Genomic DNA, 21,421 nt, shown 5'->3' on the forward strand with positions numbered 1-21,421 from the left:
CTTGATTACAATTCAATTAAGGAAACGCTTCTAATTAAGGAGTTCTTATTTTAAGCCCGAAATGATTAAAATAAAGGCAGCGGAAGTGGCCGTACACGCACTTGGCTTTCACCTGCGAGGGCTGCGTCTCCGCTGGGGGATTTCTCCAAGATCCCGACCACCACCCCAGCCCCGGCCTCATGCCATGTCAAGCGGTGCTGAGGGGCAGAGCCGGCATGGCACGGCTCCGTGCCCACCCACCCGCCTGGCCCAGAGCCAAAATTTCAATTCAGGAACCGCAGCATCTGTGGGAAGGGGGAGAGGGCGAGGGGAAGGTGCTGGGGGCACCCGCTGAGGGGAGAGGAGCGAGCACCTTACTATTAGCTGAGGTTGGGAGGGGAAGGATGGCTAGTGGAAAGAGGAACGGGCAAAATATTTTGGGTTATGCTGATGGCGTGAAGGCTGGGCAGTGACACTTGGGCATGGGGGCTCCTGCTGGCAGCGGTGGTGGCCAAACTGACCCCACTGGGGACATGGCGCCCACCCTCAGGGATGTCCCTGAGGACTCGGGGCCACCAACTCGACGACATTTTAACTCCCGGCCTTGGCCGGGCGGTGTGAGGGAATTGGGCAACCTCCAGCCTCAGGGCTAAGGAGAAAGGAGAAAGCGGGGAGCCACTGAGGGGCAGCGTCCCCCATGTCCCTTCTCTGAGGGGACAGGGACTGAGGAGAGGGGGGGCAGAGGGAACGGCGGTTGCGCCTTTAACGGCGGGCGGGAGGAGGAGGAGAAGAAGGAGGAGGAGAAGAAGGGAGGAGGAGGAGGGCTGGGGCTGTGCTGGGTGACATCAGTGGGTTTGGCTCCGGGGCTCAATGGAAACTGGGTGAGCGCCGGGCTGCGCCGAGCACACGCCGGCTGGAGGGGACGGCGAAGCGGGCGGGGAGGCGGCAGGCAGCGCCTCGCCTCGCCTCGCTCAAGCTGAGCTGAAGGAGGGACCGCAGCCGGGGCTAGGGCAGCCGCCAGCCCTCCCCAATCCTCCGTCATCCTCCCCTCCGCCGCCGCCGGGGCCCCTGACAGCCGGCGGAGCAGCAGCCCCACACGGCCCCCTTCCCGCCTGGGTGGGTATGGGGGGCGCCCGCCTCCATCTTGGGGCGCAAACCCCGGGGGAAAGGCGGCCCCTCCGGCTCTTTGTGTGAGGGAGGGAGGGGAAGGGAAGGGAAAGGGAAAAGGAGGGGCGGGGAGGGGAGGGAGGGCAGGGCCGGGCTGGGGGGCAGCGGGGACAAAAGCCCCTTTGTGGGGGTGCTGGGGGGGGGGCGCCCCCATTGCCCCCCCCCCCCTCCTTGGGAAGGGGGGAGCTGGGTTTGGGGGGTCCCCGCTGCCACCCTATATAGGAAATGGGGAGGGTTTGGGGGTCCCCAAGTGGGGTCTTTGGGATGTGAGGCCCCCCCTACACCGCCTTTGTGCCGGGGGGGGGGAATGGGGTTTAGGGTTTTTTTGGGGGTAACGGGGGGCCGCGGCCGGCTGGTGTGTGTGGGGGGGTGCCGAGAAGTTGGTTCCCCTTTCACGGAGGGTGGCTGCTTTTATTAATTATTATTATAATTATAATTATTATTTTTTTGTTGTTGTTGTTGTCGTTGCCTACCCGGAAAAATAAAAGCCCCGGTACGGCCGGCTTTCGGAGTGTTTTGCCTGTAGGGGGTGGGGGTGGAAGGGGAAAGATTTATTTCATTTCACCCCCCCCCCCTCCCCATTTTCTTGTTTGTGGCTGTTTGTGCCTAAAATGTAGGCTCCGATGCTGGGGGGGCTGTTTTTTAATTTATTTTTTAATTATTATGATCATTTTCTGCCCCCCATCTTATCTGCTGCCGGATATCTGTCCTTTTCCGAAGTGTGAAAGGGGGGGGGGCTGTTTGATGTTTCCCCTTTCAATCAAAACGCGATTTTTTCCCCCATTTTTTTTCCTTTTTTTTTTCATTTTTTTTAAAGCCGGTTCAGATGATCGCCTCGCCAGCCTCTTCCTTTATTCCCTTCACACTGGCGCACACACACACAGACAAAAAAAAAAAAAAAAAAAAAAAAAGCCCTGCACAGCCTTTATGGGCAAAGCAACCCCCACTCTCCACACTTCCCCTTCGAGCCGGAGCGGTGCTGGGCTCGGCAGCCTCCATGATGCAGCTGCTGAGCTCGGCCGCCCCGATTGGCTTTTGGGGTGGTTTTTGGGGAGCCCAAATCCCCAGCACCTCGCTCCCCACCTCCTCAGGTGGGGCCGAGACAACTCTTCCCCTACAAAACGGCTGGCAGGGCCTTCGCCCGGCGTCGCCGCTGACACGCCGGTGTGCCGTGGGCTCCGTGCCGTGTTTATATAATGGCCTTTGTGCACGTACGTGGGTATTTGATATTATATAAAAGGGGATTGGTGCAAAATGGTGCGTGTGTGCGTGGACCGACACGGGTGGCTGCATAGTATTTTAGTATTTTCTTCCTTTTTTTTTCTTTTTTTTCCCCTTTCCGAGGCGGTGTAGTATGTTGTAGGTGTCTGGGTGATGTGGATATTACCGTATGCAAACGCTCCTGCGGAGCACACGCTGGCTTTTTTTTTTTTTTTTTTTTTTTAAGGTTGTATGCGCCTTAATCCCGTATGGAAAACTAAATGGTTTAACTAAATGATTGCCCTGCAGCCCCTGGGAGCGCTGCCTCGGCTGGAGAGTTAAAGTCTGCTTGGGGAGGGGGGGGTGGATTTCTGAAATTTCCGCACCTATAAATAATACACGGAATGATATAATTTTAAAATATCAGAACGTGAGCCCTCGGCGCTACACCCCCGTCCTTCCCTTTGCAGTAGTAGACCTGGAGGTGAGGTAAGGGCAGGAGCTGTAGGGGCGAGCGCGTGGAGGGGGAGGGAGGCAGCCGGGGAACGCGGTGGCTGTTGGGGCTCCTGCAGCAGTTGGTGCTGGGGGGCGGCCGCCCCCCTCGCCACGAGTCCCCGCTGTCCCTATCGGGCCATCGAATCCCCTATCGGGCCGTCATCGCCGCCCAGGTTCACTTGTGTGCGTGCTGGGGGGGAGATAAGGCAGGGTGACAGCTGTGTGACTGTGATTTTTCACTCCATTATCCTGCTTCCCGCTTCCACCCCCTCACCCCGGAGCAGTTTTTTTTTTTTTTTTTTTTTAGATTCCCCTCTGGAGCCTGTTGCTCAATCAGCTAGGAGGGCTGCTGCCCTGCTGTGCGAGAAACCCTTCTCAACCCAGCTGTCCCAAAAGGGTGGGACCGTCTTTAGGTTTAGGATTGTGGCGTTGCGGACCGGTGTCACCGTGCCCCGGAGCGATGGGACCCCGCTGGGACCTGTCCCCAGCCCTGGCTTGGGTTGGAAGCGCTCGGGGTGGCCACAAAGGACAGAGCCATCTTCATGGGGGTGGCGTGATGGGTTCCTGGGGACGCGGACCTTTGATCCCTGGTTGGCGTAGGAGGCCGAGCACCTCGGCCATGCGTTAACGTGGTGATACGGAACAGCAGGCAGCGGATAAAAGCCCTGCCTGCCTGCTGCGCCCTCGCCCAGGTGTGCCTGCCGCCCGGTTCCCTTCCCAAGGCTCTGCCTACATTCCTCGGGACTAAGAAAGTCAGAAATAGCCACGGGGTTTTGTAGTCTTCAGAAATCCACATGCGTGAGTAAAGGCGAGGTGAGGGGACTCCACCTCGCAGCGTGTTGCGGGTGGTTTCTGGTGGCAGAGCTCTGCTTTCAGGGTTCACAATGTCCCCTGAATGCCTTGATAGGATTATTTCCCCGGCCCTGCAGCTCGGCCGTTCCTCTTTCTGTAATCCCATCTCCTGGGGCAGGAGGAGCAGCTCCGGGTTTATGGTGTGCCCAGAATCCCATAGCTGGGATTATTTTTTTGTGTGTGTGTGTGTGCGCGTCTGGCAGAGCCAGCCCTCCCTCCCTCCTCTCCCTCGCTGATGCTTCCTTCCCAGCGGGCCGCGGCGAGGGAAAGTTCCTCTCACCTACTTGTGAAAAACATGAATCACTCCTCACCTTTCCTGTCCCCAACAGACTCCGTGTCTGCGTTTCGTACGCTAATAGCGTGGCATATTGCATAAATCAGGAGCGCGGCGGGTTCCTCTAAAAGGAGCCGTGCTCGAAGCCCGGGGAAGAGCCACGCTGCTTAGGGCAAGTCGGTGAAGCTGCTGGAGCAGAGGGTGGTCGCTTTAGGTTGAGGTCGGACGGGGAGCAAGTTCCTTCTACCTTAGTGGGTTTTCTCTGGTGGGTGAGGAGGCAGAGCCCGGGGAAGGTACAAAGGGAAGGGTCAAAGGGTTAGCTGATCCCCTCGGGCACCGGGATGGGGGAAGGCCCCGGCTGCTGAAAACAAGCACTTGGCTCACCTTGGGGGGGGGGTAGCACAGGCGGGGAGGCTCAGATCCCATCAGCAGAGGTGCGAGGAGATAAGCAAATGGTGTTGTTGCTTCTCTGCGCCACGGCTCCTCCCTGGCCCCCGTGCCAGCCCCAGCCCAGGGGCGGTGGAGGTGCTTGCTGCTGGCAGTCTGTCTGTCTGTCTGTCTGTCTGCCTCTCGCAGCCCCTGGTTGCAGTGCTGTGGGGCCAGAGGGAGCTCCTGGTCACGGGACACAGCACCCTTTTTGGTGTTCCTGCTGCTAGAACTGACCCAATGCCGGTTATTTTAGCTGGCTGTGAAGGGAGAGGGTGCTGGCGCCTTCCTAAAGGGATTTCCTGCCCCAAATCTGAACAAAATGGTGGGAAACGAGGTTCAATCTTTCTGCCTTCCCATGGTGTTCTCAAAAGGGTTGTGTTCCTGCAGCACTTCCAGCTCCCACTGGACATCCATGCAATCAGGGCAGTGGCTGCGTAGAAGGTGAAACATTTCGGGTGCTGGGCGAAGCAGCGAGGGCCCATTCTGGAGCCTTCCACAGGTACCAAGTCAGCTCCTGGTTCTCCTCTGACTGTTTTCTGCCCTTTTTTTCCGCAGCACGCCTGAGCCATGGAGCTTCGAGTGGGGAACAAGTACCGGCTGGGCAGAAAGATCGGCAGCGGTTCGTTTGGGGACATTTACCTAGGTGAGTGTGAGCCTCTGCGTCCTTCCTCCTGCCAGGTTGCTGTCTCTGGGTTGCGCCACTGTTTTTGTTCTGTTCGCCTGGTGGTGTTTTAGGTGCCGGGTAAGGTTGGAGGTGGTGGGGAAATTGGGAAAAAAAAAAGCTTCAAGGAGTGCTTCCAGTTGCTGCTGGCCCTCTGATGGCGCAGAGGGTGGGATGAACTCCGCCTTGCCTCACAGATACTGGAGACGGAGCGGTGTTGGGATCAGAATGATCTAGGTTTGGGCTACTGAGGGTGTATTTGTCATCCACCCTCCTCCAACTCTCACGCCTCCTTCTCCTGAGCTTGGGTGTGTGGGTATAAACTCTGTGGGTGGGTGGTGGGAAGGGAGGAGATGGCCTGGCCTTCGGGGTGAGACGAGTAAAGCGATGGGGAGGCTGATAGTGGAAGAGGTGGTCCAGCACCTGCGAGAGAGGCCTGAGCCGAGGAGGTGGAAAACAGGTCGGAGAGGCTGGCCTGGTTAAAGCCCTGGGACCCAGATCTGATAGGTCTGTAGTGGGTGGGGTGGGATTTAGTGGGATTTGGAGTTACCAGCGGGAGTGACCTGAGCCGGGAGCTGCGTGGGGTCAGTGGACGGAGCCTGTGAAGCTCTGGGGTTTCCTGTTACCGCAGCACTTGGGGAGAAGTTCCTCCGAGGCAGCACGCTGACGTGTGGATGTGCTCCCTGATGATGTTAGTGGCTCAAACCAAGTGGGGCTGGAGTGGCGAGACCAGCCAGTAGCCCGAAAGCCATTGGTGAGAGCTGTGCTGGCCTCACCTCTTGTCCAGTTCCCACCATCACCCTGTAAGCTCTAGTCCCGCAGGCCATCTGAACAATTGCCCTTTCCTCCTGGTGTCTGCACCCTTTGGGTACTCACAGCTGCTTATCATACGCTCCTGGGCTGTTTGTTGGCTCAGTTGAGTCCTGTTTTGCTTCCCACCACATCCACCGCCCCTCCCTGCTGCTGCTCTCTCAGTTTCTCCCAGTTCGTCCATCTGCTGAGCAGCTCGGAGCCTCCACGGCGTTTCAGGTGTGGCATTTCCAGCTCTGGGCCAAGGAGGGCCACCCTTGGTTGATGTGTAACGCCAGCTGAGACCGCTTTGGGTCTCCTGGCACCACTTTGGGTCTCCTGGCACCACTTTGGGAGACCCAAAGTGCAGAGCTGGCCCGAAATGTGCTGTCAGCTGTATTGTGCGAGGTCTCTTCCAGGTTCTGCAACATCTCCGTCCCTCCCCGAGCTCCCCTTCAGTGAATGCCTCTAGTTCAGGTTACTTCTCCCTGTTTTGTAAATCACCTTCTGTTTTCTACCTCTGGCTTCTATCGCCAGCTCTCTTTTTGCTTTATTATTCTCCCCTGATTGGTGTTGGCAGCTCCCCTTGACGAAGTATCCTGTGGGAATCATCAGTAACGGGCTTTGTTGCCACCTTTCTCCAGAGCACGAACAAAGGTGATAAATAATGGATAAGGGAGCCCGATTCCACCGGGTGCTGCCTTTTGCTTCTTTTTTTCAGCCAGTCAGTGCCTCAGGTGCCTGGGTAATGCCCAGGTGCTAGGGATGGATGGGGGGATGATTATTTTAGCCCAGACCCAGCCTTTAACACTCGTGCCAGGGCTCGAAGCCCCGCAGACCCCCTCTGACACAGGGTGGCTGGGTTCAGCCGCGTGGCTCGAGCGCGGTATCAAAGGCCTTGTGATGTTCCTTGAGGAGCAAGCCAGCCTGCTTGGAAGCAGCGATAGCGAGACTCGGCGGAGCCGGGGTGACTCCCCAGCCCCGAGGGCTCGGGCTGGCAGTCGAGGGCTCGGGCTGGCAGTCGGGAGGACTCCCGGCCTCCCTCTTCTGGGGTGGCGCTGCCTCAGGAGCCGAGGGGTGCCGCGTGCTCTGCTCCTCGGGCTTCCTGGCAGAAGGGAACCCGAATTTCCACGCGGGCACACGCACAAAGCGGGGAGTTGTCGCGCAGCTTAAGCTGGGGCTCAACCAACGTCCCCTGCCTTGGTGAGGGGATGGCGGCTGGATGGGGCTGCCCGCAGGCCTCGGCTGGGCCCCGTTGCCTCCAAAAAGCCTCGAGCAGGGCACCAAAACCCAGCTGGGAGCAGAGTCTCTTTGTCAGGGCGGCGCTGCCGGCCTCGTACAGATGGCCGGGGCTGGGGTCCACCCGGGGAGCCCTTGGGGTGAGCGCAGGGGGCGAGGAAGGAGGGAGCTGCAGACAAAGCATGCCGGGACAGCACAGCGCTGCCTTTGGACAGTTCCTGCTCGCAAGCTCCTCCTCGCTGGGAGGGGAGCTCGTTTCCTTTGTTTCCCGGCCTGTTAACTCTCTCTCACCCTCTCTGCCTTCTCCCATCTGCTGGCAGCCCTCCTTTCTTCCCTCTAGGAGCCGGGGCAGGCGCCCGTCGGCTGGCCCCCGCTGCGGGAGGAGGGTGGCGTTGGCCGCACCAGGCGGGCGGCCAGGCCTCTCTTAAAAGCAGATCCTGTTCAGCAGGTGACATCCCCTGTCCCCGGGGCCCCGCTGCAAACAGCTCGTGATGAATGAGTCGCTGCCGTGCGCGGCCCCCACAGCGGAGCGAGACCGGGGGCGGATGTTAGGAATTATCCCCGATCCTACAGCCGTCTCTCGGCTGGCTCGTCTGAAACCGGGGGGGTTTCAGAACGAGGAACTGTTGCTTTTGTGTTTGTGCCTTTAAAAAAAGATGGTGGTTAAGGCGGGGAACAAAGGGAATCCTCTCTGATCCTCCTGGTTGCTGGTAGTCGCTGTTTGAGTAGACCTCTAGCCCCCCAAAAATAAATGATAGAGGGAGCAAGCTGAAGGTATTAGGGGCGGGGGGCTGGCTGAAGGCCCGTGACCCTCTCAGCAAAGAACAGCCCCTTACCAGACATAATTCATCCTATTTTTGCTGTCCCAGGCCACGGGGGATTGTGCTTCCTCTCGGAGGCTGACACCTGCATCTGGGCTACTGAGAGCGTGGGGCTGGTGGCCACGCTGATCACTTGAGTGCCACCCTCGTGTTTTGTAGGATCTAAGCTCTCCTAATGTTCGATGCCCCCCTTTTCCATTCCCACTTTACGTGCCCTCAGATCGCACCCCCACCTGCAGGCAGCCTTGTCAGCGGGTGCGTTGTCATCTTCCTAAACACGCGTTCGTCCTTCCACTCTTTGGCTTTTGGGGGTAAAAGGGTCGTTGAAAATGCTGCCAGAAGTCCACAAGAGTCATCGCTTCTCGTGTGGCAGCAGATGGACTGAGAGAGGGGATAAAAGCCCCCCAGGGGATGCACAAGGGAGCTGCTGCGGAGGATTTGGAGGAAAATCTTCACAAAGGCAGGGGGAAGAGAGATGGGAAGGAAATGCTCTTGTCTTTTTGGGTATCCTGGGTGTTTCCGTGCTGAATGTGGCCCTGGGGTTGAACGCCCATTTAGAAGGTACACAGCTAGTCCAGGGCCACGTCCTTGCTGTGATCTGAGCCCCTTTTACTGCTCTTCTTTCCCTGATCTTTGTAAGAAGGGTCCTGTGGTGGAGTGAAGGGAAAGAATGGGCTTGGTTTGCTGGCCAGCAGGTCTTTAAGTGGAAAATAGCAATCTTTTTTTTTTTTCTGAAGTCACCCTTGGAAAAATAGCTCTAACTATTGGGGTGGTTTTTCCCCCTTCCCTTCGACTGGCGCTTGAGTAAAAACCCTTATTAAATCCATTCCATTGCTCCTCCTTCCCCTCCCTCCGAGCACCCTAAATAATTCCTCTCCCTCCTTGGTGTTTACAGCCTTCAAATATTTGCAGACTGTTGTCATGTCCCATTCTTCTTCCCCACCCTTCTTAGTTGTATCTCTTGTCTCTGTTACATATTTAGCTCTTTTAATCTTTCTTAGTAAATCAATCCCTCTAGGCCCTGATCGTTTTTGTTCCTCTCTTTCAAATTCCTCCCAGCTTGTCTGTCTCGACCTGACACTGTAGCATCTCGATGACGTCTTCTTGCTCGCAGGGAGCTCTTGGCTGACTCTTGTGTACAAGCAGCGCCCGAACCCTTCAGCAGGAGATGGATCTCGTTTAGGATCCACTGGGAGAAGGGATTTAGTTGCATGAACTGTTCCCTTTTTCTCTTTAGTCCCTGGTTCTGGAGGAAGTGTGTGAAAGAGGATGGAGAGAGATCCATCTGCAGCTGTCCTTGTGGGTTTCTTTAGGACTTTCAGAGTCTTAACGCAGGGGTCAGGAGGCACGAATTCACCACACCTACCAAAACTGGCTGTGGGTTATCTACAAAACACCAGCTCTGACACCAGCTCACGCTCCCCACGCGTGTTCCGGAGCAGTTTGCTTTGGGAGAGTTCCCAAGCAGCTGGGAAGCAGAGCTGCCCTCTGAGCTGCCTTCGGGTGCAACTTCTAACAGTCCCTGATACGAGGAAGGGCTTGTTCGTGCGCGAGGCAGGCGCGGGAAGGGGGAGAGAGAAGCAAGGCTGGAGTGTCATTCCCGTGACCTGTGGCAGATCTTCATTCTTTCCATTTTAGGATGATGGGAAACATCTGGAATCCTCCCTGCTAATGCTAGAGAAGGATCAGCCTGTTCCTCCTCTGGCAGCGCGCGCTGGGACTAAAGTGCTGGCTTTCGTGGCTGGCAGCTCGCTTCTTTTTTAGAAGGAAGCACGCGGGGAGGTGCTTTTGTGTCACCACAAACCATCGAGCAATACCTTCAACAAAAGGCGTCCGAGTAGCTTAATTCAGTTCCGGGCTCAGTTTATTTCTTCACGCTTCTAATTTTGGATGCAGCAAATGTTTTTGTGTTGGCAAAAGATAAAGGTATTGTTAAAGCCCTCAGGAGAGGGAGAAGCTGGAGGTTGGGGAATTGTCTGTATCAAGCAGGTCAGGGCTGTAGGAAAAACCAGAGGGAATGTTAGCAATGTCTCCTCAACCCATTGGCACTGGAGGTAAGCAGTAATTTTTCTAGGGAAGATGCACTCCATATCCCTGCCTGGGGGCTGATTTGGGCTTAGGGGGCTGAGCGTATGCTCAGGGACAGCTAAAACTTGTCCTCGGTTTTGTTCCTGCTGGTGCAGGCTGTCCTCTCAAAGTCTGGCACTTGTTGAGACAACGAGGCGGTTTGTGTGTTGTAAAACTGTTGTTCTAGCCCAGCTGCAGGGGCAGAGCTGGCTCGCTAGTCATGTGCCTTCCTCTGGACGTCTCTTTGCAAATGGCGGTGCTGGAAACTTGGTAGGAGGCGGCCGGATCTCGTTTGTGTCGCAGAGAATAAACTTCAGGGCAAATCTCAAGGGTTGGGCACCTGCAAGGGCCTTGTTAAAATGGTTTACTTCACTGGAAGCCTGCTCAGTCTTCATCTTACCCTCATCTCTGCACAGGAGCCAACATTGCAACTGGTGAAGAGGTGGCCATCAAACTGGAATGTGTCAAAACCAAGCACCCCCAGCTCCACATCGAAAGCAAGTTCTACAAGATGATGCAAGGAGGAGGTGAGCTGGGGAGGAGAGGACGGGGCTGGGGGAGCGAGCGGTTGGGGGAGGGAATTATTCTGGAGGGCCTCAGAAAGAAAACGATTTGGTATCGCACAGAACCCGCTCGGCAGGGGCTGCAGCAGTTTGCCTCTGTTCTGGGGGCTTAATTTTTGTGTTTTCCCCAGTGGGCATCCCCTCCATTAAGTGGTGTGGAGCGGAGGGGGACTATAACGTGATGGTGATGGAGCTCTTGGGGCCGAGCCTGGAAGATCTCTTCAACTTCTGTTCCCGCAAATTTAGTCTCAAGACAGTTCTGCTCCTAGCAGACCAGATGGTGAGTTTCCTCTGAAGCATTTGTGCCTACTCTCCTTCTCCCTGCCTCTTTTATCTTTTTCCCTATCCACTGTGCTCGAGCAATGCCGTACCCCAGGCTTTTGCATTTAGCAGCAAGTGGCTGCCAGGTTTTTCTTCCTCGATGAAGCTGGAGGCCTGGAACCTAGGCACTGCTGACTTTTTCTAATCTCTGCCCGTCCTTCCTTCCTCTTTTGCTCGCCCTCTGTTCGTGTTGCATGCGTAGATACTTTTACTGGCCTGATAAACAACTGCTATTGCTACCCACCCTGAGTAAACCGCACCTGCCCTGGGCTTAGGATCTTCAGCTCTTCTGGACCCTCTCCTTTCCCAGCCTGGCTTAGTTTGAAAGCTGACTGGTGGCAACCCTGAAGCTCAGAGTTTCAGTCCACGCAAAGACTCTCCAATCCCTTCCTTGTGGCGCTAACAGTGACCTCCCCAGGCTGAGGACTGTGCTGGTGTGCAGGGTCAAATTCCATCTCCAGATCCTCCAGGGGGTGGGAAGGGTTGTCTTTTCCTTGCCTGCCATCTCAGATATTCTCTGCAAAAGGGCCCCTTTGCCTGCTTTGACAGGGTATGGCATCTTTAGAATGGCTGCAGCTACGATGAGCTTTCTTTTCACTTCTCACTTTGTTTTATTTGATTTATTATTTTTTTTCCCCTTCCAGATTAGCCGTATCGAGTACATTCATTCCAAGAACTTCATCCACCGGGACGTGAAGCCAGACAATTTCCTTATGGGGCTTGGCAAAAAAGGCAACTTAGTCTACATCATTGATTTTGGCTTGGCCAAGAAATACCGAGACGCCCGGACCCACCAGCACATCCCTTACCGGGAAAACAAGAACCTGACCGGCACAGCCCGTTACGCCTCTATCAACACCCACCTGGGAATCGGTGAGCCTGCTGTTGCTTTCCACGGGACACACTTTGTGTCTGGTGCCAGGGGGAGCAGCAAATGTTCTCCTGAAGGTTTCAAAGCCACCTCCAGGGTTTGAGTCGCTCGCAGCTGGGTCCTGCGCCCGGCTCTGCTGCTGCAGGTGGCGGGCAAAGAACTGAATCCTTGTGCCTGTGTTACCTCTCCTGCCTTCTGCGTCCTTCTGAGCTCCAGAGAGGATGAATTGCCTGCTGGTGTGTGTTTGTGCACTGCTTAGTAGTACAGCAGGGCCCTATTTCAAGCGGTGAGGCCGCGAGCCTCTTGAATTTGCTGCCTGTAACTCTGCCTTGTGCCGTTTTAGATGTGTGAGGAGGCATTGGCAGACCCTAAGCCCTTAGGGATAGGTGCAGCTGAAAAACCCCGCTTGTCGACTGCATCGGCGATGAGTTTGTAGCTGTCAGAGCTGGAGGGGGCAGGCCCACCACCATGCGGTGAGGCTCCTCTCACCCACCGCTGAGGAGGGGGACAGCAGCGTGCTGGAAACGCAGGAGCAGCTGAAACGAGGGGAGGCTTCCTTCGGCACAAACATCCAGGTTTTGTGATAATGAGGGCTGTTGGCTTTCGCAGGCCTTTAAGACGCGTGGGTGTGCTGACAACACTCTCCCATTCACCTCAGAGAGAGAACACGAGGCAGCTCTGGGGAGCCAGGGCTCTGCTCTGATGATTTCAGGCTACTCCAGCGGTGATAAAGCTGGGCTGGATGTTCAGCCGGGTTTTATACCGCTGACAGGCTTTGTAGACACTGCACAGGGTAATCCACAGGGCACTTAAACCTCCTGAAGTCACCCAAGCTCTTGGCCTAGGAGTGAGCCCCGTAACCTGGTGGCTGTGAGGAGCAGAGGTGGAAACCTCTTGCAGTTTTTTTTTTCTCCTGTTCCCTGACTGGGTGCTTCTTTCTCTGTGACATCTTTGTCCCTGCCGTGAGGGTTTTGTATTTACCACGGGGTTCCTTCCGAACAGGCTGAGGTTGTTCTGCTACAGAGCAGCAGAAACACCAGAACTGCCCGGCCGGCAGATTGAGGGATGCAGCTCGGTTTGCATTCGGGAGAGCTTCTTCTGAAATGTGTAAGCTGGGAATTTGGGAATCACAGCAGAGAGCTCAGATATTTTGCACTAACAGCTTCCACGAGATTTCACCTCCTCATATTCCTAGGGAAAGCTCTCGCTTCTCCCCTCTCGCAGATGTTTTCTCCAAAGCCTAGAGCCAACACTTGACCTGCGGAGCAAGCAGTTTCTCCCCGTCCTCCTTGCTTCCTACTCCGCAGTCCCAGACTGAAACTGCTTTATTTATACTGAAACAGGGACTGCTGTGTGCTGAGTGGACTGTGACCTCCCGCCTTCTTTCGTGTCGTAAAAATAGCTCTTGTGGTGCTCCCCGGGTCGGTCTCCTGTATTTTGGCGTGACCCGCTTATATATAAACCGGCTCTCCGCCGAATTCTCGGTCAAGATTTCCACAGCCATGGTAACTGCCACCAGGAGACATGCACAAAATAATTCTTCCTGCTATGTCTGCCGATCCCTTCTGCGTGTGCCTGCCCCGTCTGAACCGAGCGCGAGAGGCTGGCTGCCTGGGCGTGGGCGCGGCTTGGTTGTTCTTGAGCGGCTTTATTATTCACCCGACCCCTAACTTAGCCCTTTACTACTGCTGCTTGGCTCGTGGGTCAGGAGGGACAAACATCTGCGCCCTGAGCCGAGGGCAAATTGCAGCCGCCGTCAATCCGAGCGCCGCAGTCCCTTGCTCTCTCCATGCCCTTTGCTTCTCAAACGCTGGGTGTGAGTTACCCGGTGCAGCAGGTCTCGGGCACGTTATCTCCACGCCACGGATCTGTCACCTCGCTGGGATTTCGGGGCAGCCGACCTGCCTGGAGGAGAGGGTTTGGGGTGGCAGGGTGGCAGCCAGAGTCCCTCTTTCTCGAGCCCCTAGCACGGGGTAAGTGGCAGACGTGTTTGTGAGTTAGCAGCATCGCCATGGGAACAGTCGCTCTGCATTTTTATTTTATTTTTTGTCTTTTCAGATACTAAATTCTCTGCCTTAATGTTGCGTTACCGCGGTTTAGGGGGAGAGGGAAGGAACCAGGTGCTGGGGTATCGGTGTGACGGGAATAGCAAATGAATAAACGCCTTTATTTGAATGTGCAAGCTAAGGGTTGGGCATTCCGATGTCTGGAGGAAACACATTCTTTTCCCAGTGACCGGGCAGGGGGCGAAAAAAGTAGGAGGCGAGATCGGGGAGGGCTTCCACAGCTGGAGACTCGCCGTTGGGGGAGGCAGCGGACTGTGCAGGCTTGGGTTCACGCATTCCAGTCAATTTTCACATGCTCTGGGGATGAGAGTCCCCTGCACCCTCTGGAGCTTGCGAAGTCTGAAATAGATGCCCAGGGGTGCCCGGGAGCCGCTGCTGGGGGAAGCCTGGTGGGCTCCGTCTGGGTAACAGGAGGCTGGGGGCGGGGGGCGGCGCCTCCCCAAACCCGTCTCGAGGCCGGCACCGGCGTAGGCTGTGCTGATCACGAAGGTCTTCTGCTGACCCCGCTTTCTGCCACCCCGTTTCAGATCTCTGTGAGCTTTGAAAGGCCGTCACCACGCGGCGGGGAGAGAAAGAAAGGGGAAGCGTAGTCCCAGAATGTGCAGCGTCAGGTCTGAGTGCGTAATCAGGAAGGCATTGCTTGGGTAAGACTGCTCGTAGCCTGGCTGGCTCTAGCAAAGAGTTTTTTTTTTTTGATTTAGGGAGTCCAGCATTGCTTGGGGTGGGAGGAAAGCACCATGCAGGGGGACCAGGAGGTGCTTTGCAACCATTTTTGGCACGAACCTGGCATCCGAGGCAAGCAGTCCTCATTCTCTCGTCTTTGCCCAAGCGTGTCTCCAGCAGGTAGCTCACCTTCCTGCCGCTCACCCCTGCCGCAGCTCCCTCTGAGGACCCGGTGGTACAAAAGGAGCTACGGCGTGGGCTGGGATCTCCCTGGGAGTGGGAAGAAGCTGGCACCGCATCTCCGCGCCGCTCCTGAGCACGGGGGGGGGGGGTTGGATTTGAGAGGCCGTGCTGGGCTGTGTGGGAGGCCAGCCTCGTGTTTTGCGTTGGAAGGGTGTTTGAGTGAGGAGCGGCGTCTTGGAGAAGCAGCAGCTCCCCGTCTGTTGTATGAGAGCTGAGAAACCGAGCTGAAACAGAGAGAGGAAGTGTGAGGTGGCGTTGCAGGTTGGGCGCAGGTCACGGCTGTAACCCTGCCCCTGAACCGGCTCGCTCTGCGCACGCGCTCACCTCACTCGTGTTTCTTTTTCTCTTCTCGAGCCGTAGGGTGAGATTTTGGCCTGCTTCTTCACGAGTTGGTCAACGATTGTCAAGCTTCTGAAATTGGGAAGTAGTGATGTTAGATAACACTTCTCTGGTTCACTAAGGTGACGTTTTTTTTTCCTAACTCCAACTTATTACTCCCTTTTTGGCTGCTTGATGTTACCTACACTTCCGTGGCTGTTGGTACACAAGGTCAGGCAAAATAACTAAATAAAAATGGAGATAGCTTAAGAATGCGTGCCTCTGAAAACTAAATAGAGAAACGGGATTTAGGAACTCCTTCTTCACCATCACCCAACATTTTAACTGAGGGTCTTGCAGCTGGGGCTGCAGGTGAAAGGAACCTACAGTGTTTGAGGTCTGTACCAGAATTCAGGTAGCGTGACAGCCGTGACCCATGTTGGTGCTCCGGGCTCCTCACAGACTTTGAATCTCTCTGAAATTGTTTTAAGTGCCTCCAGTAAGGCCGTGCAGCATCCCCCACCAAACTGGGTCTTCTGAACCCTCTGCCCAGTAGGCTTCCCTGGTTCCTGCCCTGTCTATCCCTACTCTAAGGGCTACCCCCACGCTCCAGACAGGGAATCAACAATTACAGGCTGTCAGAGCTGCACTGTGGATAAATTGAAGGCTGGCAAATTGCAGAATCCGGGTTGCCTTCACCACCTGTGCTTTCAGGCCCCGGATGTGTGTTGGGGCTCCATTTCCACAGGCTTCCCGTCTTTGTCAGGACGGAGGTTGTTATCAACCATGGTGCAGTTTAATTTATTTGATACGTGAGGTGTGTAATCGCAGCCCTCTGAGGGCATGTGCAGCCCAGCCTTCAGCCAAATGCAAAACGGTGCCTTGCTTTTCCCTGCTTCCCCCCCAGCGTCAGACAGCCAGCCCTGTGGTTATCTTTGGCAGCAGCCTGATGAGATTAGGAAGCATTAGCCCCTCTAAAGTGGGCAACTTGCAGTGGTGCAGCCATTCCTGCGCGCTCAGAGTAAGACAGTTTGGGGATCAGTGGGGCTTCCTTCTCCTCCACTTGGCCATAAGGTTTTTATGCTGCTTCATGCGCTTTGAACCTCTTTTTCTTCTGCAGCCTTCAGAAAAGTGGCTCGGGTAGGCTGGCAGAGCGAGGGGTGCCAGGAACACTGCACTGGCCTTCGGATGGGGCAGGTGGCAGCGTGTAGCTGACACCGAACCCACAGATTAATATGTAGTCTGCAGCAGCTTTTGGGACGTGGCACTGAATCCGGCAAGACGTGCTGCGGTAGTAGGCGAATGTCCTGGATGAACCTCTTCAGCCTTTCTTCTTCCCCTGTGTTCTCCATCGAGCCGTGTTTTGCATCTTACCTGTTTAAGTTGTTCTCCAGAAGATGCAAAACACTTCCTCCAAAGTGGTTGGTATTTGGGAGGGAAGTAGGGCGACAGGGGCCAGAGCTTCTCGGGAAGGCGTGTAGATGAATTCGTGCGTACGCTGGGGGAGCTGAGGGAAGTGTCACAAGTTAACCCAGCCAGGTTGCTGAGCTTCTCTGTCAACTGCATCTTGAGCAAACTTGTAACTTAAAATGGCTTGGCCATGACAAAAAAACAGTTTAATGGGAAATATTTTTGCTTGGGAAACAAAGTTTTGTGTTTCATAAATACATATCTAAAAGCAGACCTTTATAATGACCTATTCAGGACAGTCCTTGCCCTGAGTAGGGTTGTCAGTGGTGCCAGTTACACGGTCATTCCCATTTGGAGGGGAACCTTTTTGTTCAAAGTGTGCCTTTTTTTTCCTCTTCCTCTTGAAAAATGCCACCGATCCGTCTCTGCACAGTATTACCTAACAATACTACCTGCTGGGCTTCTCTAAACTGTGAGCACAGTTGTTTGTCTCGAGAAGGGGTCACTAGTTCCTTGGTTTTGCCCTGTCTAAAGGGTATCAGCAGATAAGCTGGATGTGTTTGAAAGGGCAGTCTGGGGCTTGCCTCTGTGAGCTTTGTCTCTCCGTGACAGTCTCTGCCATGACTAATCCCCGGGTTAGGTCTTGTCCTGGGTGTGGAGGAGCGTAAGTGCCCTTCCTCTGTGACGGGGCAGAGGAAGCAGGCAGAGCTGCTGCAGCGCTTCTTGATGTTGGATTCTCGTGGGAATTAAGGCTTCTCCGCGGGAGGAAGGAGGCAGTCAGAGTAATTACCCCTTTCGGAGCGGCTTGTGCTGTAGCTGCAGTATGAACAGCCCTGTAGGAATTTGTACTGGAATTTCTTCTGCCGGTTTGTCTGTCCCTACAGACCCAACAAAGAAGAGCGAGATGTTGCTGGTTTGGTTCTGTGTTCACCTCCAAACCTGTGTGATTGCCGAAGCAGTTCTGGTTGCCACTTACTCCTTGCCCCGTGTAACTTCTTCCCGCAGAACAAAGCCGTCGCGATGACCTGGAGAGCCTGGGCTACGTGCTCATGTATTTCAACCTGGGCTCGCTGCCCTGGCAGGGCCTCAAGGCTGCCACCAAGCGCCAAAAGTACGAGAGGATCAGCGAGAAGAAGATGTCAACGCCCATTGAGGTGCTCTGCAAAGGGTACCCTTGTAAGTGCTCTGATCTCGGTGGCTGTCTTGTGTGGTGCATGGCTTGCTTCTGCTGCTGAAACTCCCTGCAGCCTCGGGTGCTGAGGGGCACGGCCCGGTAAGCCCAGCCCCAGATGTGCTGCTGACACCGGTGAGGAGAAGCAAAAGAGACCCGTGATGATACATTTCTGGTTCAGACGTGAGAAATTTAGGAGTTTTAGCGGACAGATGGGCCTTGTTTTAGTAAGGGCATGAAGCTGCTGGGGAGGATCTTGGAGAAACTCAGAAGCAGTCTGGAAAGGGGACATGCAGTGAGGTGAGAAGGTGTGCAGATGACCCCGAGTTATCCTGGATGATAGGGATTAGGGCTGACCACGATGAATCCCAGAAATAACCAGGCAGCGGGGCGGCAAATGCAATCCTTTGTGGACAAATGTGGAGCCCTGTATGCGGGGGCAGAGTAGAAGTCCTCGTGGCACGTATGAAGCAGTAGGCTCTGAGGTGACAGGTGCTGCTCGGCGGGGAGCTGTTTTGAGCTACAATAAACGCTTCTGCGAAAGCATCAGCTTCGCGCTGAGTGGCTACTGAGGAAGGTCAGTCAGGTGCCCACCAAATAAATCTGGCTCCTGCCAGCCTCAAAACAAAATGATACGGTTCTTCACGCAGCCAGTAGTGGAGCCGTGGAGCTCCTTCCTTCCCAGAAGATGCAGCTGCCTGCTTCTGGCCACTGGACTAAGGAGGAGCTCTGGGGGAACAAACGGTGCCTAACAAGCAACTGTTCTCTGCTCTCCCCAGCTGAGTTCTCAACATACCTCAACTTCTGCCGCTCGCTGAGGTTTGATGACAAACCCGACTACTCCTACCTGCGGCAGCTCTTCCGCAACCTCTTCCACCGCCAGGGCTTCTCCTACGACTACGTCTTTGACTGGAACATGCTTAAATTTGTGAGTGTGTGTGTGGGGAAAGGACGGGAGGAGCACGGGTTGGTTTGTGGCGTGGAGATGGGGGAGGGAAGTCAGGAACCGCCTGTCATTTGCACTTAAGCCTAGTGAGCAACTTGAGAAAGGGGACCAGGTAGTGTAAAAAGAGGTAGAGCTGTTCTGTGGTGCCGAGGGGTACAGCTACCGTTCTGTCAGTGTGTCTGATGCAGCGTGTGCATCAACAGATCGATCTCACGCTGTACGTAGGTAGAAGTAACCTTTTAGGGGAGAACTACAGCTGGAGATGGGACAGAAGTAGATTGTGATGACAGCTCTAGTACCACGTGCTTGCTTTCTTCCCCATTTCTCCGTGGAAGGGAATGAATCCTCTGGGTGGAGTGGAGGATGGTGGGGTGAGCTTGTTTTGGGGATGAAGCTCTCCTTTCTTGTGGTCAAGTACCCTGAATCTTCTGTCTGCTGCTGTCTCCCCTGCCTGACTGCTACGTTTTGGGTTTTCTCTCTCTCTGCCCCAGGGAGCAGCCCGAAACCCCGAAGACATGGATCGGGAGCGGCGAGAGCACGAGCGAGAAGAGAGGATGGGGCAGCTGCGGGGGTCAGCCACGCGAGCACTGGCCCCTGGCCCACCCGCCGGAGCCACTGCCAACCGTCTCCGCAATGTCACAGAGCCCATGGCCTCCACCCCCACCTCCCGAATCCAGCAGTCTGGTGAGTGGGATGGGGGAGCTGCCCCCGTTTATCGACCGGATGCTGGAGCCAGGCTGACGTCGTCGTCTCGCGGTTCTCTGCCCCAACAGGAAACACGTCCCCCAGAGCAATCTCCAGAGTGGACAGGGAGAGGAAGGTCAGCATGAGGTTACACCGAGGAGCTCCCGCCAACGTCTCCTCATCCGACCTCACAGGGCGGCAAGAAGTGTCACGGATTTCAGCGTCACAGGTGAGCCCCCGCTGTGACGTACGCGGCCTTGGCCTGGGTGCTCCACAAAGAGCGAGGGCCCTGCAGGCGGTTTTTGCTCGATTTGCTGGAGCTGATGTGAGTCGTGCCGGGAGTTCAGTCGTGCGTTTTCTGCAGGCCATGCTCAGTGCGGTGTGAGCTCTGCTTTGCTCAGAGCGAGCCTTCACCTGGTTGTCTTCCAGACCACAGTGGTTTGGAGAAGTGAAACATCCCTTGGGAGGGATGATATCCTGAGAGAGGAGCTCAAGCTCTCTGTTTTTGTGTCCTTCTTGCCTTTTTCTTCCTCCATCCCTTCCATGTTCTTTCTCTTCTTTTGCAGACGAGTGTGCCATTTGATCACCTTGGGAAGTGAGGAGCAATTGCCACTGGACCAGTGTTTGCTTAGGTGAGCCTGTCCTCACGCCTGGGATCCCACAAGGAGGGAATTGCTGCCACTAGGGATTAGGTTAAAGCCTTGAAGTCACTGGGGGGGACTGGGGCCATTTCCTTTCCCCTTCACCTTACCGTAATTTAATGAATCAAATTAAAATGAGATGTTTTTTTGGCTTCGGAAGGATGTGTAAGGTTTGCTGCCAAAGCCTCGGGGATGAATTATCTTGGGCGTAAAAGCAGCTTCCATTTCTCCTGGAGGGTAGGGAGGGTGGAGAAGGTGCTGGGCTGGGGAGCCATTTTGTTAGTTCCTAATGAATGCTTTTCTGGCAGCGTGATGGTGGTGGGGAGGAGGGTGCTGAGCATGGATTAAGGGTGTGAAACTTTGCCCAGCAAGAGAGCATCTCTTCTGACTGGACAGGGTAACTCTGAGGGGTGGCCGGGCTGTAGAAGATGATTTGGTTTGTTATGCTCCAGTTGGTATTGGAACTGCTGGGAAGAGCCTTTTCTCCTAACTTTGTCTTCCTTTTTTTTTTCTCTTTTTTTTTTTTTTTTTTTTAATCTCTCTAGTGTCTTCACTGTATTTTTCTTTTAAAAAACAAAAAATCCAAAAAAAAAAAAAAAACAAAAAACAACCCAAACAAAAAAGTAAAAAAAAAAAAATCATTCAAAAAAAAAAAACAAACACAAGAAACGAACGATTTTTTTTCTTTTTGCCAACGACGAGGAGTCAAGCTGTGTCCCCGTGCTGGTGCGAGCCGTTTCCGAGAGGGCCGCCTGCGAGCACCTCCGAGGAGCTGACGACGCGGGAGCCGTGCAGAAACACCTCCGCTGCCCCCCCGGGCCATACCGTTGCCTACCCTGTACCCTCTCCTGATGATCTGCTCCTGGTTTTCTTTTTTTTTTTTCCCCCCTCTCCCCTTTGGGTATCTTCTGCTTCATTTTTTTTTTTTTTTTTTATCATTTTCAAGTCATATGGTTTCTAGCCATATACGTTTTAACTTTGCTCTCCTTTTTCTCTGAGGGCAGGGGGCGAGGGGCTTTGTTTGCTCTTCTTGTTTTGTTCTCTTCAGGCGCCTGGTGGGCTGGGAGGGAATCAGATCCCAGCCACGCTGGTTGGCAGAAATCTGATTTTTTTTTTTTTTATTATTATTATTATAACAGAATTTATTTTCTCAAGCATTAAATTAATTTTAAGCTGTGAGGGGAACTGCGGCAATGGGCCTCATCGTTGACTCGGGCTTCCTTTCCTTGGGTGGCTTCTCTGCGTCTTGGGCTGTCGGGAAGCGCCAGCCTGCCCTGCTCCGAGGGCTCTGGGTGTAGGGGCACCCGGCCACAGCGAGGATGGGGATGCAGGAGCTGGCGTGCAGGGAGATGCGAACCCACCTCCCATCCTGCAGCGGGGTCTGTCTTTTATTTTGATTTTTATTTTTTTTCCGTCTGGCTGTGCGTGTTTTTCTATTATTTTTTTTTTTTTCGTATTTTAATTGAAAAACTTGTTTTAATTCCCGCGGAGAGAGAGAGCGTGTGGGACTCGAGGAGACGAGAGGGGCACGCAGAAACCGGAGGGCGCGGC

The 21,421-nt window shown here is 54.8% G+C and overlaps 1 protein-coding gene across 1 annotated transcript; it reads left to right on the top strand.

The window, feature by feature from the left end:
* The first annotated feature begins 837 nt into the window (after positions 1–837).
* On the top strand, positions 838–20,445 carry CSNK1E (casein kinase 1 epsilon). Its single transcript, XM_032207611.1, has 11 exons — positions 838–1,095; positions 4,952–5,039; positions 10,390–10,500; positions 10,668–10,816; positions 11,502–11,730; positions 17,434–17,604; positions 18,379–18,527; positions 19,037–19,229; positions 19,319–19,458; positions 19,796–19,861; positions 20,416–20,445. Exons 2-10 carry the CDS (start codon positions 4,964–4,966, stop codon positions 19,826–19,828), a joined length of 1,251 nt encoding a protein of 416 aa, XP_032063502.1. The 5' UTR covers positions 838–1,095; positions 4,952–4,963; the 3' UTR covers positions 19,829–19,861; positions 20,416–20,445.
* Positions 20,446–21,421: the final 976 nt, after the last annotated feature.

This window comes from Aythya fuligula, chromosome 1 (assembly GCF_009819795.1).
Source record: "Aythya fuligula isolate bAytFul2 chromosome 1, bAytFul2.pri, whole genome shotgun sequence".
Classification (NCBI taxonomy): Eukaryota; Metazoa; Chordata; class Aves; order Anseriformes; family Anatidae; genus Aythya; species Aythya fuligula.

What these genes read in the sequence shown, in the direction of transcription:
- CSNK1E (XM_032207611.1), top strand. Translation starts at nt 4,964, where the DNA reads ATGGAGCTTCGAGTGGGGAACAAGTACCGGCTGGGCAGAAAGATCGGC. An exon ending in GTTTGGGGACATTTACCTAG is followed by an intron (nt 5,040 to 10,389) that starts GTGAGTGTGAGC and finishes ATCTCTGCACAG; the next exon opens with GAGCCAACATTGCAACTGGT. An exon ending in CAAGATGATGCAAGGAGGAG is followed by an intron (nt 10,501 to 10,667) that starts GTGAGCTGGGGA and finishes TGTTTTCCCCAG; the next exon opens with TGGGCATCCCCTCCATTAAG.